Below are 21,284 nucleotides of genomic sequence, written 5' to 3'. Positions count from 1 at the left end.
GCATGCTAAACGAACGCTCATGTACCATTCAAACATGGCGTCGCAATGATACCTACTTATGTCCTATGAGTAAATTTCTATCTTGCTTGCTTTGTGCATTTCTTCCAGTAATTAATTATATTTTTTACAGACATAGTTACTTTTTTTAATGTACTTTATTTAAATATACTTCGTTAAAACCTGTGTAATCTATTACGATCGTCGCCGATTAAAAACATAAGCGTTTCTGGAATATCATCTACTAGATTCTCTCGCTGTATATATTCTTCTTATTTTAAAACTTAAACTATTTTTATATTTAACTATATTTTATGTTTTTTTTTCCACTGTACTTCACTGTCTGCCAGGTTTGTATGCATGCACGATAAACAAATCTACTTCTCTCCTACCCACACAGCCCCCCCTCCCCTATTTTTTATTTTAGCATTTGTGGGTGGGTATGCGGACAATGATTATCACGGTTAAATTTGGAGGAATTATTTTCCACATCACCCCCTAAATTGTCTACACCGAAGCCGTTCTTAACATGGGGAGTTTGAGATGTTTATTCCAAACACCGTTCTTAACATGACAATACTCAAAGAAGTGAAGTGAAAAAGTCATAATTGTTTTGTTTTACACGTTTAAAAAAAACAACATAAAACTGGAATTTACTTTAATAGTATTGGTGGAAGAGTTGAAAAGAAGAGGAAGACTTGAATAACAAACTGTCAAGGCAGGATAGGGTGTGCTGAGCAGCTTCTGCTCAGATGTAGCAACAGTACTCCATACTAGGACGTACTTGGCTCTTATACAAGTAGAGGATTGCATCGTCAGTGAGATATCTACTGGTGCGATAGAATGATCCAACCATTGAAAACGGAATTAATGTATGTGTTCCATTTCCTGTCAGGAGTGAAGGTTAGTTCCAGAAGCTAGTCTAAAAATGGTGCTTCAGCAAGACGAGATCCACTCATTTCAATTGGGGGCCAGATGAAGGCCGGAGTGGGGGGGGCCAGATGAAGGCCGGAGTGGGGGGCCAGATGAAGGCCGGAGTGTTGATGTTGGAAAAAGAGTAGCTTGGTTTTAGATGGATTAAAATTATCTAGTCATCTTCCCTCTAAAATAACATGCATAGCGTGTGTGAGAAAATCAGCAGCAGCCGTAGGATAGCTGACTGGCGAAAATATTAGCAGCAGCAGCAGTTGTCTTGGCACATATGAAAATTAAGGAAGTGTTCACATGCTGACGTCATGGAAAGGAGGAGAAAAATATCAGAAAAAAGAACAGCATGTGGTCAGGCAAAGGAAGTAATTAGATGTGTTTTGACTCTTGGGCAGCGAGAAAGAAAATGCACCACATGGTCAGAAAATCAGAGAGAGAAGCAAAGCGTATGTCAGGGAGATGGACGTGTGAAGTCAAGGGCGAGAAAGCACTGGCTATGACCGGCGTGAGGTGACGGGGAGAGATCCTTTTAAAAAGCACTTGTTACATGGTAGAATGTTGTAAAACACGTGTGTGTGTGTGTGTGTGTGTGTGTGTGTGTGTGTGTGTGTGTGTGTGTGTGCGAAAATACTTGTGAAAAATAATGAAATGCGTTATTGTTGGAAGAACCACAAATAAATGTTTTTCATTTGCACTTTAAATAATGCTGAATTTGCACTTTAAATAATTTGCACTTTAAATAATTTGCACTTTAAATAATGCTGAATCATATTTTTTTTTATGTCCTTTATTGTTTATTTGTTCCTGCGACAAAACCAGACAGCATGTGGGTCCGAGTTGTTGAAATGTAACGACACGGTTAAAGTGTAACGGCCATGTTACAATTGTACCACGTGCTCAAGATCAGGAGAGAGAGAATGAGAGAGATGTTAGTCATTTCCGACCTTTAAAGTGTTTCCACAGATGATAGTGCCGTCTGCATAAATGTTTACAAAATGATCTAAGAATGTGATTTGGGAGATCATTGATGAAAATCAGGAAGAAAGTTGGGTCCAGGATGGAACCCCGAGAGTGTTAATATTATGAGCTTCTGATTTCTGCCCTGCCTATTTATAGAGAGAAAGAATTTAATAATTGAGAGGATAATTCCAGCTATTCCAAAGCTGGCAATCTTGTTAAGTAGACCTTTATGCCATACCCTATCAAAAGCCTTTGATATATCAAGAGCTATTGCTCTAGAAACGAAACCCCCATCGAGAAATTCACTTATCTTGTGTGATATTACAGTTAGCACATCAGCTGTAGATCTAGCAGAATGGAAACCATGTTGCATACCACTGAATAGGTTATTTTTGCTTAGGAGGTTGACAACTTCTCTATTTAACACATATTCCAGCAACTTATTCAGGATGCACAAGAGACTGATTGGTATATGTTGAGAGGCAGATTAACGATCCCCAGAATTTCTAAATGCAGTGCAAACTGATGAAGTTTATCAAGGTGTTGGGAAACATTTCTCCTTAAGATAACGTTTAAACACTTTGTAAGTATGGGAGCTAGTTCAGGTTGAAGCTTTTTGAGTACTATAATTGGAATGCTGTCAGGGTAAGTTATTTTATTGGAATCGAGGGTTTTTGATAAGCTTGGTAACATCACGCACAGATATTTGCATGCGGTATAGCATTTTTTCAGTCGCAGGAGGAAATATGGGGGTTATGTGGGCCTGGTCACAGAAACTAGAATTTGCTGCAAAGTTCTTAGCATAGAGTTTGGCTTTGTCACATGCTGACGAAATTCAGACCCAGTGATAATGGTTGGGATAAAGGATACGCTTCTGTTCATGGCCTTGTTTGTTATTCGCCAAAACTTGTGGGAACCAAGCCACTGCTCAGCTACTTTAGATTTGACGGACTGAGCATACAACTCTTTCACCTTCTTTATTACTCTTTTGCAGTCGTTGCTGGCAGTCCTAAAAGCAGCTTTAGTTTCATACATCTATTTTGTTGAAAGTAATGGAAATTGTAGTTTCTGTGCACTGTGACAATGGCATTCTGGGTGTTGGGCTTTTGTTGGATTTTTTTTTTTTAAGATATGAAGTGGTTTATACCTACAGTTAACCAGTCTGTCTGATACTATAAAGGACACGTTCTTTATAAACATGGAATGAAGAGGTATATCTGATATAAATATTCTGAAGCTATCTCAGTCACCTATAGAGTATCGATGTACTGTACGATGAAGGGGTACATCTGAGGACTTATTACACTTTTTTTTTAAATCTTAACTGAGACAATGGAGTAATCAGAAGATCTTAGTCCGGGCAGAAAAGAGGATGAGCACAGTTCTTGGGCAAGTTGTAAGAAAAAGGTCAAACAAACGTATATACGGTCTGTCAGTGTCAGGCATACAGGTGGGTACGTGAACAATTTGTGTTGTCATAAGCAATGGAGACCTTCCCCTCATCATCCGTCTTGATGGAGTGGGCTAGCCATTCAATATTGCGAGTCCACAGACGTGAATGATAGCCAATGAATGAACAGAAAGGATGTGTCAATTTTCTCACAGAGGGAAAGAAAAGGAGAAAAAGAAACAGGAAATAATTTTTGCAGACCATGAAGAGGAAAAGCCGTAATTCCCCACTAATATAGCATCGAGAGGATCTACCAGAATCCATTCACCAAATGGCAATACAGCGATCGCAGTATTTTGCACCTGCTAATAAGACGATCTCCTTGGGGGTTAATCCAATGTTCGGGTTACTGACTATCAGGCAGATAACATCAGCCCAGGTAAAACGTTTACCTCCAGGACCCTTATTAGTCACATGATCACAAGGATAGAAATAGAAAGAGAAAAATAAGGACATCTAAAACGACTTCTCAGTAAAAAGACTGTCGACCTAAGAAAATCTTTCTAGTATTGTTTTTACATTTCAAATTTAGTCTTCCTCGCCCTCGAAAAAATATCTTTTAGTTTTTTGAGAATATATGTTTGTTTGGACCAACGTTTATTTATTTTTTTATTGCAAGCGGCAAAATCAAAAGGCATAGTTTGAAATTGCCGGTTACCAATGACGAACATGAAAAGTCCTCTTTTATTAACTTCCAGTTTATTTCTGCACACGTGATCAAAAATGGTGTCATGTTGAAGAAACATTTGTTAGATTTTTTTCGCACTTGTGCGTTCCATTAATTACTTCAGTTAACGCTTTTTTTGAAACGGTATCCTAATGCTGTCTTTAGAAGTCGAATATGTAAAGTGTAGGTACGGGCAAAATGAATGCCGACGCTCAAAATGTATAAACATTTTGACCCCTCCCTTTACTTAAAAATTCACCAAAAATCAGGAAGTAATCAATTTTAATGAACTTTTCAGTATTTATTAAATAATGATCGCGGAATATAATAAACTAATTATTTTTATTTAAATCTTAGTGGAAATGTATTATTTTGTTTAAACAAAAAATACTTTTACTAAAGTTATGGTTTTCAGTAGTAAATAAAAAACACAAGACTTTAATTTTGCTTTTTTATATAAATAAAGCATCGTAATTTGTAACAATAAAAATAAAATAAAATATTTTTTACAGGAACATTACGAAAAAAGCCCCTAAAGTCTGTATTAATGAATTCGATATAACTCGAATAAAAATGAATTTCTCGAACTACCGATATTACCATGGAATTAAGCATTGTGTTATGTCAGGTTTCTATTAATAATAACAGGACAAGGATATGTGACCGTTCAGACCAACATGGCCGACTGACCAAGTCTCCTTTATTCACGTTTACGTCCGAGAGCTTACATTATAAACATTGAACAAAGGGGGACAACTCCCACCGATCCAAGGGACATAACACATTGTTTATTTAATATTTTCACACACAAAAAATTATAAAAGCAAAAATATTTCTACTTTTTTTTTTTAATTACAGATTTCACATAATCTTTATATGCAAGATTTTAAAATTTCCTTGCTCGCAAGAATGTGAAACTTTCGGCGTAACATAATTTTTATATAATATTGGCCAATAATTAAAAAAAAATTAATTTAAAAACAGGAACTTAGAAAAATAATTAAATTAAAAACTGGTAAAATTTATACAAAAATTTACAATAGAAATGTACGGATGCCCGTCTGGGGGCAAAAATAAGAAACCCAGCACCCCTCCTTCCTTTTAATTACATGACGTCATTCTCAGACAGCTTTTCAACTATTTCAGATTTTGGGCCTCCGTATATTCCGTATTTCCAAAAGTATGGTTTGTTGTGGTGTTGTGAACGGCAAAAACACTCGGCTTTGGGTTTAATTCAGCTATTTTTTGTGCAAACAAGGTGTTGTTTTTTTTTATTTAATTCAATATCTTAGGATTTTACTTTACTAATTATCTTTGAAATAGACACAGAAAACTAATATTTATCTCTAAAATGATTTTTATAATGAATTTATTTAATTTCCAAATTTAGCTGAATTGGTTAACTCGCTGTAAAAACATTTTTCATAACATTTTTTTTCACGTATACAAATATGTTTTTTTTCCCCTTTGAGAAATTAAATTTAGTCCTTAATCTTTCAAATACAATCAAAAAGTATTCGGAAACCTACAAAAAATTATGATAAATTGGCAGTGCTTGTCTATAATTAGGACGAAAAAAAAATTTTACAAGAAACATCTGAAAAAATCTTCATAATGTACGTACTTGTCACTGCATGAAGATGTCATATTCCAAAAATCACGTAAATCGATCAAGTAGTTTTTTTTTATTTAAGAAAATCGAATATTATCACACGTTTTAGCGAAGATTTGCTTCACGCCATCTTGTTTGAGACCTAACGACACCTGTCGGAAATATGGGATCAACAAGGGCAGACAATCGACTTAAAAAAAAATTTTTTTTCTTAAATGTCGATAACCGTGTAGACAAAATGTCCGCGTATTCAATCACCGCGAGCGGATATTTTGTGATCACGGTTTTTTAACAAATAAGAAATAATATTTTTATTATGTCTGAAACAACTTTAATAGTTTATTTTGGGAGTATATTTCATAAAGAAAATAAACAACCCACTTTAAAAACAGAAATTACGAGTTTTTTATATTTTGTTCGCAGTTTTGTCTTAGGGGTGTCAAATTTGCAATGGCGATTTTCTCAAAGATTCTGACACTGCTAGTGAAGCTTCTTCCATTCTGATATTCAGGCTAACGTGTGAGATGTCCTAACAGGTTCCTGGTACAACGGATAAAATGTTAAGTTAATCAGTTTTTAAATGATTCTTCTGCAGGTCAAAGTTTGAATTTTCAGTACAGTAGTGACGGGCAGAGAACCTTTTCAGGGCAGGTGCTCGAGTTTAAAAAAAAAAAAAATGGCGAAAATATAGTAATAAACATAAAGGGCAGTTTACTCGGTGGGCCAAGGGCATAAAATATATTCCTTTGAAAAAAGCACTTTTAAAACAGGAGTAGAACGGGCAGGTGCTTGGGTGCCCTAGCACACACATCCTCTGCACGTCCCTGAAGTACAGGCTATAATGAGAATACAATTACGAAATTACCTTTTTATGGAAATCGTTCCAGACAAGGGTTGAAGCCAATTGATGTATAGAAAAAAAAATACCAGTTTGAGGTCAAAAACCAGTTAACAATAAATGTGAGGTGAATAGATTCCGACCCAAAAGACTACAAATCTTCCTCCTTTGTCAGAAACATAGCTCGTGGAATGTGAGGAATAAAGAATAAAATAAGGGAAGCCAAAGTTCACTTTCCACTCTACTTAAGACTTCTATTCGGTCATAATTAACGGAACAAGAACAAGCTACCCCCATGGATTTGGATTAAATCAACGGTTCCGTTAGAAATTTCTTGCTAATTTCCGAGTTCGACATAAAGATTCCACAGTTAAACTAGACGCACCTCAAGAAGGTCGGAGGTTCTATCGGGCGAAATCTTGTGACAATAGCACCCAAGACGTGAACAGTAATCCGAATAATCCAAATAATCCAAATTATCAATCCTCATATAAAAAAATTCAGAAATATCGAATCAGCCATGAGCGAAAACAAACCGTAGACCAAATGACGATAGTCCGTATTACACAATAATAATAATAATAATAATAATAATAATAATAATAATAATATTAAGAAGAAGAAGAAGAAGAAGAAGATCAAACAGCGAAGTAAAGTCAAGGAGGAAAGAAAGACCGAGGAGATAGCACTGATCAGATCACCTTTAGATAAGTACAAAGAGGACTGGCACCGTAGGGAGGCTTATTGCCACTCAAATTCCAGTGAAGGCCGATAGCCGCTGCCAACGAGAAATCAATGGCAAGCAGCTGTTGCGATAATGCAAATTTATTTGCAAATACTATCGAAAGATATGGAGAGTACGTGAAATCTGGGGAGACTTGTTGTTACTCAGGTTCCAGGGGGCACCACAGGCCAGTTTCAAGGAGATATTTTTGATGACCTGGGTGAAAGTGTCTTGTAAGTCGTCAATAATAATAATAATAATAATAATAATAATAATAACAACAACAACAACAACAACAATAATAATAATAATAAATACAATTACACGCGATTTATGTAAAAGCAACAATTTACAAAAACAGATAAAATGTCTGCGGGAATGAAAAGAAAATAATCCCAGAAAGCAATTATTGCAACAACAATAACAACAACAATAACAACAATAGCAACAGCAACAAGAAAATAATAATAATAATAATAATAAATTTATTTAACAAAATAATACAACGCAATAATGAAAACCAGATAATAAACCGGTAAATACCACATCATAACCTAAAAAAAACTGTTTCCTAAGGCCACCGTATCCCAAGGTTATACTGTATAGGCACTTCCGGTGGGTCTGTCGGTCGGTCGGTCTGTCGATCTGTCCGTAACACTTTTGGGCTTGGCTTTTTTGGTTAAAATCAAAGGTCTGTTGTTAATAGATGCTGTTCTTAGCTTTTTAAGCCTTGCTTCATCCCTCCCTAAGTAGGAAGTCTTCAAGATCCCCATCCCCTCCTATCTGCATTTTTTTCTTCTCACCCCTCACTCTAAATTTCACCCATCTTGGAGAGAAAGAAATCAATCATTAACTCCCCATCCCTCACCCACAAAATTTTCTTTTCTCCATTTCGTCCCATCTATAGAGCATCCCCACTTAGAGACCGGTCTGCACGAACCAAGTGAAACAGACGGTCTATCAACTAGACGAGGTTGGGAGGGTCTTACTAACCACTTTCCCCCCCCCCCATCGACACAAATGAATTATCGTATCATCATTGTTATCTTTTTTGTTTTTACACGGAAATAAAAAATGTTTTAAACAATTGGGTGCCAAGTAGGACGTCCCCAAGTACGAAAGGGCGAATGCGGTATTATGGTGAAAGAAGATTCTAGCTAAGAGAAACTTTGGTTTAGTTCTAGAGTGACAAGGATGACCAACGACCTCTATCGCCTCCATCCCTTTTGAGTTGGCTTTGTGCCTAAGTTTTTTTTTCATGTTCTTTTTTTTTCCCTAAATAAAAAATTTAATATTTCAAAGTGTAGTATCTGTTCTCTGATACATACACCGTGCTAGGCAGTGCTGTTCTGGCGGCACATTCTCGTGCCCGGAACACCTGACGAGCTTGTTGGGTAGCGTTATATCCGCACCCCCACTTGATCTGTCTTTCTCTGCTCTCCCCCCTCATGTTCTTTTTTTTTTTTGCCTGAATAAAAGATTTAATATCTCAAAGTATAGTATCTGTTCCGCCATATACTGCAAGCAAAGACCATATGTGGGGGCAACCCCATATATAAGACCTTGGTCAATGTAGGGGCAACCCTTCATACCAATTGTCACTATCCAGCTTCTCTACTTCCCGGGGAGCTGGTCACCATTTCCCCTTCCCTCCTCACATTAAAAATCGGCCTTGTGCCTAATTTGCTCGGTGGGGGAGCAAATAAATACCAACCCGACATATAAGACCTTGGTCAATGTAGGGGCAACCCTTCATACCAATTGTCACTATCCAGCTCCCCTACTCCCCGGGGAGTTGGTCCCCATTTCCCCTTCACTCTTCACATTAAAAATCGGCTTTGTTCCTAATTTGCTCGGTGGGAGAGCAAATAAATACCAACCCCACATATAAGACATGTTCAATGAAGGGGCAACATTTCATACCAATTGTCACTATCCAGCTCCCCTACTCCCCGGGGAGCTGGTCCCCATTTCCCCTTCCCTCCTCACATTAAAAATCGGCCTTGTGCCTAATTTGCTCGCTGGGGGAGCAAATAAATATCCTTTTCTTGGCCTTTTGGCTAAGATCAAAGTGTAGTATCTTTTCCGGCAGATACTGCTAGCAAAGACCATATGTGGGGGCAACTTCACATAAAAGATCTTGGTCAATATAGGGGCAACCTTTCATACCAATTGTCACTATCTAGCTCGCCTACTCCCCTGGTAGTTGGTCCCCATTTCCCCTTCACTCCTCACATTAATAATCGGCCTTGTGCCTAATTTGCTCGGTGGAGGAGCAAATAAATACCCTTTTCTTGGCATTTTGGCTAAGATCAAAGTGTAGTATCTGTTTCGGCAGATACTGCAAGCAAAGACCATATGTGGGGGCAACCCCACATATAAGACTTTGGTCAATTTAGGGGCAATCCTTCATACCAATTGTCACTATTCAGCTCCCCTACTCCCCGGGGAGTTGGCCCCCATTTCCCCTTCACTCCTCACATTAAAAATCGGCCTTGTACCTAATTTGCTTTGTGGGGGGAACAAATAAATACCCTTTTCTGGGCTTATAGAGTCGCTTGCACGCGACTAAAAATCGGCATTTATACATGTTTTGAATTGATTTGAAGCGTCGTATAGGAGATAATGTAAGTAGGAGTGGAAAGATTTTACATTAAACTGTCATATAGAAGACTGAACCCACCTGTTAACAATTGAATAATTCTTTAAAATTTTCTTATTTTCTTTTGTATAATCTATTATAATCAAAAGGTTTACATGGCAGAAAGGGGGGAGTGAATGTTGAATATATGTCAGTTCTCTTGTTGTGAAGGAGATAATGCTAAGTCTTTTTACAATCAGATTCTCCAGCTGTGACCCTTGAGAGGGCAACCTGATGCGTTAAAAGTTGTTTTTCTTCTTTTTTTTTTAACATATATCCTGGTCGTTAATAAGTGAGAGTGTCATTGTCTAATGTGTGTGAAGGGGAAGACAAATAATGATTGTTACAATACACGATTTTATTCACTTGTTCAAATGTGATTCTTTTTAACCCATAATTGTATCTGCTCCTCTCACCAGGTTTTGTTGATAGATGAAATAATAGCCTCTTAGAATAGATGGTTCTGTAGCCCTGTTTATATTGTAAAACGGAGCATGTTGGATATGATAGCAAACTGTCACGTCTATGTTAATGTACCAAGATTCACGCTGGTAATTAAAATGTTCAAATGGTGAATGAGAAAAATAAACAAAACCATTTGAATATTATTGTAATCCAAAAAAAAAAAAAAAAAAAAAAAAAAGAAAAAAGAAATTGCCAGCACTCCCACGGTATTCGCGTTATTAGACATATTCTCTTTGCTGTCTTGGACTTCTTGTCTTGGACATATTCTCTTTGCTGCCAAACACGCAACTCATTCTCATCCACAATTCGTCCTGCTTAAATCAGCTATTTCTCTCATACGCAAATTATATTTTGAAATCACCATTCACATGATCTTTAAAAGTCATTTCACATCATATAGGCCCGTGCCCAGATCGACACTAACATTCATGCTTCATACACAGCCAGACACAACTATCCCTCGATACACAACCAGACTAAAGTAGCTTTCAATGCACGGTCAGACACAACTATCCCTCGATACATAGCCACACACAGCTAGCCCCCACTGCTCAGTCAGACACAGCTAGCCTCGATAAACGGCAAGACACAGCTAGCCCTCAATATAATACCAGAGACAACTGGCCATCCATACACGGCTAGATAAAATTACCCCTTCATATTCTTGTTAACTTTCAAACGCAAAAAAAAAATCTTACTCAAATCGTAATTAATTCAAATCGACGGCATTTCTCAAAAAATCCAACTCTCGAATCCTTATTTAAAATTCTCCATAACGACGACAATTTTCAAAAAGTCCGATTCTCGTATTGTATAAACAATTCTCTAAAACATGCCGACGCCACCGCGTTATGAAAACTTCTTCATAACATGACGATTCTAACTCTCAAACAGTCCGACTCTTGGCATGGCCCCATCAACTTTACTTTTTGCTAAAAATAGGTTGTAATCTAAAAAAAAAAAAAAGGACCCTCCAAAAAGACCTGCCACCTCTCTTGTGACATTCACGCTATTAGCACGACTTCTTTAGTTTAACGTGTTCTCTTTGCTGCCAAACACTCGACAATTCGTCCTTCTTATCGCGGTCACTCCTATCATATATGCAAATTATATTCTGAAACCACAATCATGGAGGATTGAGTATGGGTCATCATTTAGAAAGTGCTAAGTTATCCAAAATGTGTATTGTGATTAAAAGATAGAAAAGCATACAAACAAAACACATTTATGCATCTACAAATTTATAGTAGAAGTGTGAGTGAGTAAATTGTTTAGTAGAAAAGTTACAAGAATTTGTTTTTGTAGAATGGTCGCAATGCGTGAGAAGTCACGAGTGTTAGAAGTGTGTATGTCTATATGATTGTTTGCTGTCAATGTGAATATGTGTAAGTTTAGACCGTTGTCAGTGTGTGAATATGTGTGAACTTTTGTATGTGTTGGTCTTGTATTGTCTGTCTCTCTGTAAGATTTGTCTGTTTATCGCTCACATATATATAATCATGTTTGTTGCACTGCTACGAAATACGTGCTGCTAAATATATATATACACTCTAGCTTACTCTATTAGATGGCGAGGTATCAAAATGGGGATATGTAACGTAAATGGGTTTTGAAACGGCACCAAACGGTTATATGTTGTATACGGGGATCACAGAATAGAGACAAGATATTACGTGGCGGGAGAAGCACAGAAGGGAAGACCAAGATAACGTATAGGGCCAATATGCGCATATATATATTGAATGAAGGCTGTTTGTGTCATTACATTATATACTTAAGAGTTTGTGTTTATGATGGGGAGGACATATATGAGGGGGCGACAATGTGTTTTGTGTTGGTGATGACAAGACAAAATTACGTACTTGGGTTTAAAAGACAAACATACATACATTTATTATTCACAGTCGGAAGACTTTTTCAGAATCACAAATGCCACGTTACTACATCATGATGGTTTCCCTTGACATCGTTTCCAGCGTCTCGAAGAGATCCTCTCTCTTTGATCCCCCGATCTCAACTCCCCCCAAAACTTAACTTTGTATTACACTAACTCGCCACACTCGCAAATATGTGAATATAGACTCACGTTGTTGCCAGCTGACTTGGTCCATAGATTTTCGAATTCCTTACAGAATTGTTTTGTTAACCTTAACTCTAACTATAAACAACATCCCCGACTTCGACTTCAATAACAATAACACACAAGATTTCAACATTCCTAAAATATCATTTACGAAATGCAATTTCTGAATTATTAATAATCATCGATCATCATGAATTCATAAATTCATAATAATCTTCGATTATCATTTCCGGTGTTTTCAGGTAGCTAACAATCTAGCAGTTCCAACCATTTGACAATCAGACACAGAGATGGTTTCATGACAAAACTGTTTTTTATTTAATTATCATTTTGCCTACCGTGGTTGTCGGACTATCGAACAAGGGTAAAAGGTGAGGTTGAAGTTGACGAGCTAATGACGTTTCTTTCAGTCTCTCACTCTGTCTGTTTTTGTTCATCGAACAAATTCTTTCTTTGTTCCATCAGAGGTCAATATATGTGTCAAAGTCCGACATGGTATTTTCTTTGTTCTCTGCTAACCTGAAATTTGTGTGTATGCACAATCTCCAAGTTCCTTTTTACGACATTGGTTGAATGTTTATTTGTCTCAGAGGGCTACGGGGGAGTAAAAGTGATGTCGTGTCATGTTCTGTTTTGTTTTGGGCTATGTTGACCCTTCTCTTCTCACTTTTCGTTGTCCAGGTTGCTGCTTTTATTAGAAATTGGTATTTTACACAGGCTCCTTATTTATCGTTTTGATCGAACGAGAATCATTCTCATTGGTTGAAAAGTGTTGAGTTAACACTTTTATTTGAAATTATGTTTTCTTCTTTGCTTTTGGAGTAGACGTAGTACAAAGCTATTAGTTTTCATTGTTTTCATTGTATCCCATTGCTTTTGATAAAAAAGAAAGAAATATCGAAGAAAATGGTAAGCTAATCGAGCGGAAAAAAAAAAGAAAACGAGCGGTTTATACAAGCTAGAAACTTTTTAAGTTCGTTCGTATCGCATTTATAACTCCCAACAAAATGAAATAGTTTATAAAACAGTATTCACGTGAGTGAAAAACAAAAATAATATTGAGAATTAATTACAAAAATAAACAAAATATAAAGCAATACTTTAAAAAAAAAAAAAAAGCAACAATATAAATATATCAATAAAAGGCAATTAATAAAGATGGCGCCTATGGAAGAACGCAATAAAAAAAAATCCGTTTCGACGTTAAAAGTAGTTTTATGTTGTTGTTTTCGTTATATATTACTAATTGAGAAATCGTTTCTATTAAAAATCCAGTGAGTACCATGCACCTAAAATTGAGAAAAGCCTGCTTGAAAAGTGCCAACGTTATGTGAAACAAGCCGAAGCAATATAAAATGGCCACTGAATTTGACCTGATGTCGTGTTTATCTAACGACCAAACACAAATTTTAATTTGAAATGATTCCTCATTTAATGATATTTGTTAATAAAAATATAAATTAATAATATTTAATGAAAACTATCGCATGCCTGCAGAACTCTCTTCTATTTGCCTGCTTCCCAGCTGACCACAATTTCGTCGTCTTCAAGTCCAATGTAAACAAATTTTTTATTGGACCGCGACCTTAAGTAATCCAATTTACCAAATTTCACGTATGAGGAATCTTTAACTTACCGTTCGTCTCAAAAAAGAAAGCACCTACTCCAACTTGTAGACCCAGAAAAATTGGGCGGTTTTTGTCGGCATTTAAGCAGCGACAAAAAATATTATTTTCTTTATGATTCAACAAAAAAATAATGGATGCGTTTTTTCTTTTTTTTTTTTTTTTTAGAGGTCAACTTACACGTTACAATTTAAACTGATACGTCACTTGTTCACGTTATACTGTGACGTCACGTTTTACGTTTCGAAAATCCAAACACATACAGGGATATGAAAAACTTAAAAAAAAAAAAAGGAGAAACCACTATCAAAAGAAAGAATCATAAATGTGTATCCATACAATTTTTTTTGACTGACAATTTGTTTGCCAGCGAAAGATAAAGATTTGGTGGAATCCAAAAGTCTTAGAACGTTCCAAGTGAAAAGAAGTTGTGTCTTTGTTTTACAATCCACAGAGGTACGAAAAAGAGGTCAAAATTCAAATATATAACAAATAAATGTTAGCAAATGTTTAAATTTCAACTGTATTTTTCGCGGTTAACGGTGAAATTTGTTCCTTGCAAATGGAGTCAAAGATGGCTTTGTTGCCGGGTTTGAATCTTCCGACTGGCAATAATTGTGACACCCTGCACTGATGATTCCCGACCATTATGAATTGTCAGCTTCCCTTCTTTTATGCCACAGGAACGACCCGTTTCTCGACTGGATTGTGACTTTTAATGAAAAATGATTTCTTTATGACAACCAGCGACACTCAGCTCAGTGGTTAGATGCCAACAAAGCTCCATGACACCTTCCGGAGCCAGAGTTGCACCTAAAGAAGGTCATGCTGACTGTTTGTTGATCTGTGATCAGTCTCATCCATTGCAGTTTTTTTTTTAATGTAGACGAACCATTATGGCGGTGAAGTACTCTCAACAAATGGACCATTATGGCGGTGAAGTACTCTCAACAAATGGACCATTATGGCGGTGAAGTACTCTCAACAAATGAACCATTATGGCGGTGAAGTACTCTCAACAAATGGATGAAATGCATCAGAAATTTCGACAATAACATAGTCAACAGAAAAGGCCCAATTTTCCTCCACAGCAATGCCCGACCATAAATTGATAAAGCGATCATGCAGAAGTTAAATGAATTGGGCTACAGAACTCTGCCTTATCCACAATACTCTCCAGACCTTTCACCTTCCGACTACTACTTGTTTTAACGCCTCAACAACTTTCTACATGAAAAATGCTTCAAAAACCTAAGCGATATCAAAAACGCCCTCAGCGACTTCATCGGCATCAGAACGCTAGATTTTTATGTTACTGGCATAAATACACTTGTTTTGTGTTGGCAAATGTGTTGATTCTGATAGTGCTTATTTCGATCAATAAATTGTTGATCTGAATTTAAAAGTTAAAGACCATAAGAACATTTTTGTCAACTTGCTATATATATATATATATATATATATATATATATATATATATATATATATATATATATATATATAGCAAGTTGACATATATATATATATAAAAAAGAGAAAAGAAATAAAAATCGTAAGTTGAAATTTACAATCAAATTTATTGTTCAACGGAATACTCCATACTTACATCTCCAACATTTTTTCACTCATTGTTTTTAAAGGACATGTACATCTTTGCAATTTATGCCTATAAAAAATTGTGGTTTCGTTTAATGCCATAACCAGCAAATTCTAGCATTGCTACAAATATAATTTGCTCATTTTTTCTGTCCACTGATGAGAAGAATAGCAAGAATAGCAAGAACTTTGAAACTCCGCAGAATAAGGAATTACAAATTGTTTTTGGAGTATTTGGTTGATCAATAAATTTGATTGTAAACTTGAACTTACAGTTTTAATTTCTTTTCTATTATGATAAGCTTTACCTCTTTATTATTTGTGTATTGAACTTTTTATTTGGTTGGGATTAAAATATCTATACATAAATACTGGTATTTATATAAGATTGAAGTTTACCATTATTATATCAGGTAAACACTGCATCTCCTTTGATTTCATTATATATATATATATAAACATGTTAAAAACACTTTGAAAAAGAGTTAAAAACATATTTAATTTTAAAAAGGAAGCACAAAATAAGTGGATAGTCCTTAATCCGCAGAGTTTCGAAGAAATACTTTCCTTCTCATCAGAGGGTAGGATTTAGCAAAATGCGGGATCGGATTTTGCTTTCAAAAGTATTTATATATATATATACATATTTATATATATATATATATATATATATATTTATATATATATATATATATATATATATATATATATATATATATATATATATATATATAAGCCTGAAGAGTCCTAAGTACAAACGGTAAAATCCAAATGTAAAACTTAAAAAAAAATTAAAAGAATTTCCATTTGTACAAGTACTTGTACAAATGGAAATTCTTTTAAATTTTTTGAAGTTATGTATTTGGATTTTACCGTTTGTAATTCCACCAGACTATCCATTCATGTGTAATCACCTTTTTCTTCACCATATTCCCTCTGCTTCACTTTTTTGTTTTCAAGTAAGATTTTTGACTTACTTGTTGTTTCATCAAATACTTCTGCATGCAAAATCCGATCCCGCATTTTGCTAATTCCTACCCTCTGATGAGAAGGAAAGTATTTCTTCGAAACTCCGCGGATTAAGGACTATCCATGTATCTAGTGTTTCTTTTTCAGATTAAATATATTTTTAACTCATTTCAAAGTGTTTTAACATATTTTATTAATTGTTTGCTCATATTATAAGGTCTATTTCCTATTTGGTTTTATCGAGCTTTTTTATCTGGCTGAGATAATTTTATAAATATTAATTCTTTAATATTTATAATTTACTTCAATTTTACCATCTTGGATCATTTTGGTAAATTCAATTGTAATTTTCATTTTATATATATATATATATATATATATATGAAATATATATAAGCCTGAAGAGTTCTAGAGTGGATGAAATATTCAGTGTAGCTTAATCGCCATATATATTTTATAAATTACTAACTAGCTCTACCTACGTATTGAGCACTTTTGAAGTAAATACTTAAAGTTTACGCATAAATCTATACTTTCGTATATTCATTTTATGTGAGTAAATTAAGTAGTTATATATATATATATATATATATATATATATATATATATATATATATATATTTAGGGAAACTAATATATATATATATATATATATATATATATATATATATATATATATATTTAGGGAATCTAATATATATATATATATATATATATATATATATATATATATATATATTTAGGGGAACTAATATATATATACTGGAGTAGAAGGCACTCTTACATCTAGGGATCTCAACTGTGAAGGGGTGGGGTTTTGCTGCTTGTCGGGTTTGTCGGGCGTATTTATGTAGAGGGGGTACAAGTGCTTGCAGTTCGTCGGAACATTCACCGTTAAAGTACTTGTAGAACAGGCAGAGCGATGCTACATTTTGTCGATGGGACAGAGGCTGAAGCTTAGATGACAGTTCAGGACCTATCAGTTTGGCGACTTGTCTAGGAGTGAGAGACTAGTAGCAGATGCACCAGCCCAAATATTACAATAATACTCCATACATGGGCTAATATATATATATATATATATATATATATATATATATATATATATATATAGTGTTGGATCCATGAAAAATAATGCTCCTTATCAGTACTGTATGTGGATGACATATATATATATATATATATATATATATATATATATATGTTAGAAGAGCATTTCATCCAAGGCATGAAAATTGTTAAACAAAATGTTTTTACTGTAGGCTTTAAAAATAAAGGTACAAGATTCAATTTGAAATTTATTAATCTTCATAGTGTACTTTTATAAATTTTACAAAGGTACAAAAATTTAATACCTTACTTTGTAAAATGTGTAAAAGTGCACTTTGAAGATAAATGAATTTCAAATTGAATCTTGTACCTTTATTTTTAAAGCCTACAGTAAAAATATTTTGTTTAACAATTTTCATGCCCTGGATGAAATGCTTTTCTAACTTGTATCGTATCTTTTTAAGATTATATTTTATTTAATTTATTAATTTGGTTTAAAAAAAAAAATGAATGTGGTTTTGTATGTATTTATAAAAACTCTCCTACTCTCTATTTCAGTTTGTATTTCTCCTCACACCATAACTCAATTTTGCAACTCCCTCTTTGTATTATTACAGGTCTGAATATTCTCTCTGTTTCAGTTTGTATTTCTCCTCACACCACAACTCCTTTTTGCAACTCCCTCTTTGTCATACATGTCTGAATAATGAGAAAAATCTGAATTTTTTTAACAAAAACTTTAAAATAACTTTTTTAGATTAATTTTTTTTAAACTTCTTTCAGAATTCAAAATCTTTACAATTTAATAAGAAACATATTTCATATAGGTTTCATTAAAAATATTCAGTAGATAACGAGAAAAATAGAGATGAAAATTTCAAAAGGACTGTATAACTGGTTACGCTCAATAGTAGTCCTCGCTAGCGAAAGTCTTTGTTATTGTTATTCTATTATTATTATTATTATTTAAAACATTTTGTGTCCTGCTCTTTCGCGCGAGGACTAATATATATATATATATATATATATATATATATATATATATATATATATATATATATGCGTGTGTAATGGGCCCTCCCGTCGATTTTGATATATGAGCTCTGCCACTAACAACTAAGTTGTTCAAATATCCACACAGATGATTTGTTTATAGTGGTGAAGACTTTGTGCAGAACCAACCACACTTTTGGGTATAACTACATCAGTGCAATGGGTGCCATAACAGAGTATACAACAGACCTCAGTTTTTACATCAGTTTTTCCTTCTAGATGCATGTCTTAATGAAGACTGGGGGGTGCATTTCTTCCAGTGAATTAACACAACCCCAGATACCCACCTGGAAATTTCTACATTTCAGCGCGGTACATACAGCGCCTAGTCTTCCCAAATATTCACCCATCTAGTACTGGTCAGGCCAATCGTTATTTAACTTCAGTGATCTGGTGAGAACCAGTGTGTCGATGTGATTGTGCCATACATACTGAGTTGAACGATAAAATTGTCACCCTAGAAAGGACAACATGATTCCATTTCCGTCTGATGAAAAACAATTTTCTTTTTTTGTTGCAGACCATCTACTAGTTGGCCAGTTGTGTACAAATCCTAAGAATGATAGGAGCCTTCTATCATGTCTAAAAGTAACACAATGTTTGTTCAACAAGTAAGGTCGAAGATGCGCCGCTGTAATACTCTCTACTGATCCAAGTCATTACAACAGGACCATTGCCAGCATCCTCCGGGGTGATAAAAACAAAGTTTGTGGCCACAGTTATGATGTTTAGTGTGGTTCCAAATGAACGTCACATCATGCCACCTCACATCTTCGAAGTCAGCTTGAAAGTCAACATCAAAGTAAACTTGGATGTGCTGAAGAGTGTGGGGATCTCCTGGTGCAATCAGGTGACCACTGCCAGACCCTGGGTATGGCAGCAGAACTTGGTGTTGACTCACAAGTCCAAAGAGACCCAGGCTTTGCTTCGGAAGAAGTGCTACGACTTTATACTCTTCTCTCACTGGCACCCCCCTCCTCCCCCAATCTGAACCCACTGGAGTTCTTCATTTGATCATACGGCGAGAACATAGATGTCAGCTCTACTGCATAATCAAGTTACCTGAATTGATTTTTTGAATAAAAGTTTTAAAATAATGCTGCAGTGTTGTTTTCGTTAGGGCGACAATTTTATCGTTCACCCCTGTCTGATGACATTGGGTGAACACAAACTTTAAACTATATCGAAAATTATCTAATTTGATATTTATACATCAATCGGTCTGCAAATAAAAAAAGAAAACCAGTTTTCATCAAACGGAAGTGGCATCATGTCGTCTTTTCTAAGGCGAAAAATTTATCGTTCAACCCTGTATGTCATATGTGCTCAGCCCAATGTGAAAGAAGTTGCTTTTTATCAAGTAGGACAATTTTGCGTTGATTTAAAAACATTTATTTTTCCAGTAGAGTTTGGAATACTTTCCCCCATAAAGACAAGTGCTGTGGATTGTAATATTCCAAGTTCTTGGCGAAACATTGTACGGCGATTTTATCACACTGGCATAATCTCTGCTTGCACAAATGATGGTTGCCTGAAAAATAAAATATTATTTTTACAGTTTTTCAGATGAGGTATGAATATCTGTATCATTTGGATTTATCGAACAATTGTTCTCATCTTGAGTGTTATTTGCACAACGTTTCAGTTGGTGTAAAAAAAAAAAGAAAAAAGTGCTCATCTGAGCTCCAATCTCTGGTCCCCTCTTGCCAATCTTTCACAATAAACACCCGTCTAGCTGAAACCACTGTCATTAACTTTCCCCATTCTTTATCTGCGTCTTAATCAAAACATAGATTCCATGAACAAAGCTTCTTTCTTGGAAGTGCACGCCTGTGGAACTCTCTTCCATTTGTCTGTTTCCCACCTGACTATAACTTGGATGTCTTCAAGTCCAACATAAACAAATTCCTGATGACCCGCCCCCTTAAGTAAGACACTTTATCAAATCTCTAATACTAACAATTACTACAATACTATCCCATTGATTACTGTACACGCAATAACCCTTATCCCCAAGTGGATTCTGGGCCTTGATAAGTGGTGACCTCCATGTAAAAAAAACAAAAAAACTTCAACCTTCGTCAGGTGTAAAAGTCGCCATTGTTTTTTTTTTTTCTGCCAAAAACATTGCGACTTTTACACTTGACGAAGGATGAAGGTTACATCAACCGAAACGTTGTGCAGATAAGACTCAAGAGGAGAACAGTTGTCCAATTAATCCAAATGATAAAAACATTTAAAGGCTTTTAAAATACAAAGTTTCGATTGGAAATTTGAAAAAAAGTGTTATGTATCCAATACTTTTGCATAGTGTTATTTTGAACTTTGATTAAAAAACAAACAAATGGATTCAACGATGAGTTTTTAATTTTCCTTTCACAAACAATCAAAACAACTTTACTAGATATTACTTAGCAAATATCAGTCAAAATGGCGGACATAAAAAATTAGAGTTATAACAGAAAATAACATGTATCCAATAATCATGTGTATCACTGTATCTCCCTTAAACCTGGTGACTTTTACACCTAAGGAAGGTCGAAGGTTACATCAACCGAAACGTTGCGCAAATAATGCTCAAGGTTAGAACAATTGTCCGATTAATTCAAATAAGACAAAATATTAGT

At 35.1% G+C, this 21,284-nt stretch overlaps 2 protein-coding genes across 6 annotated transcripts in view; both read right to left on the bottom strand.

Moving 5' to 3' along the window:
* Positions 1-14,158, bottom strand: part of LOC145285838 (uncharacterized) — a 56,868-nt gene extending 42,710 nt beyond the window's left edge. The window contains exon 1 of the mRNA XM_080134277.1: positions 14,001-14,158. The gene's annotated coding sequence lies outside the window, so the exon portion shown is untranslated. The remainder of the gene's footprint in view (positions 1-14,000) is intronic.
* Positions 14,159-20,033: 5,875 nt separating this feature from the next.
* The window catches only part of LOC145285837 (basic phospholipase A2 RVV-VD-like), a 79,455-nt gene continuing 78,204 nt past the window's right edge, over positions 20,034-21,284 (bottom strand). For all 5 annotated transcript variants that reach the window (XM_080134273.1, XM_080134276.1, XM_080134272.1 and 2 more), the window contains one exon: positions 20,034-20,188. In XM_080134273.1, coding sequence (XP_079990399.1) covers positions 20,049-20,188 — 140 coding nt within the window. In that variant the 3' untranslated portion in view covers positions 20,034-20,048. The remainder of the gene's footprint in view (positions 20,189-21,284) is intronic.

The sequence above is a fragment of the Euprymna scolopes genome, chromosome 10 (assembly GCF_053919585.1).
Source record: "Euprymna scolopes isolate OS-2025 chromosome 10, ASM5391958v1, whole genome shotgun sequence".
In the NCBI taxonomy this organism is placed as follows: domain Eukaryota; kingdom Metazoa; phylum Mollusca; class Cephalopoda; order Sepiida; family Sepiolidae; genus Euprymna; species Euprymna scolopes.
This window is presented reverse-complemented; position numbering and strand designations above follow the sequence as displayed.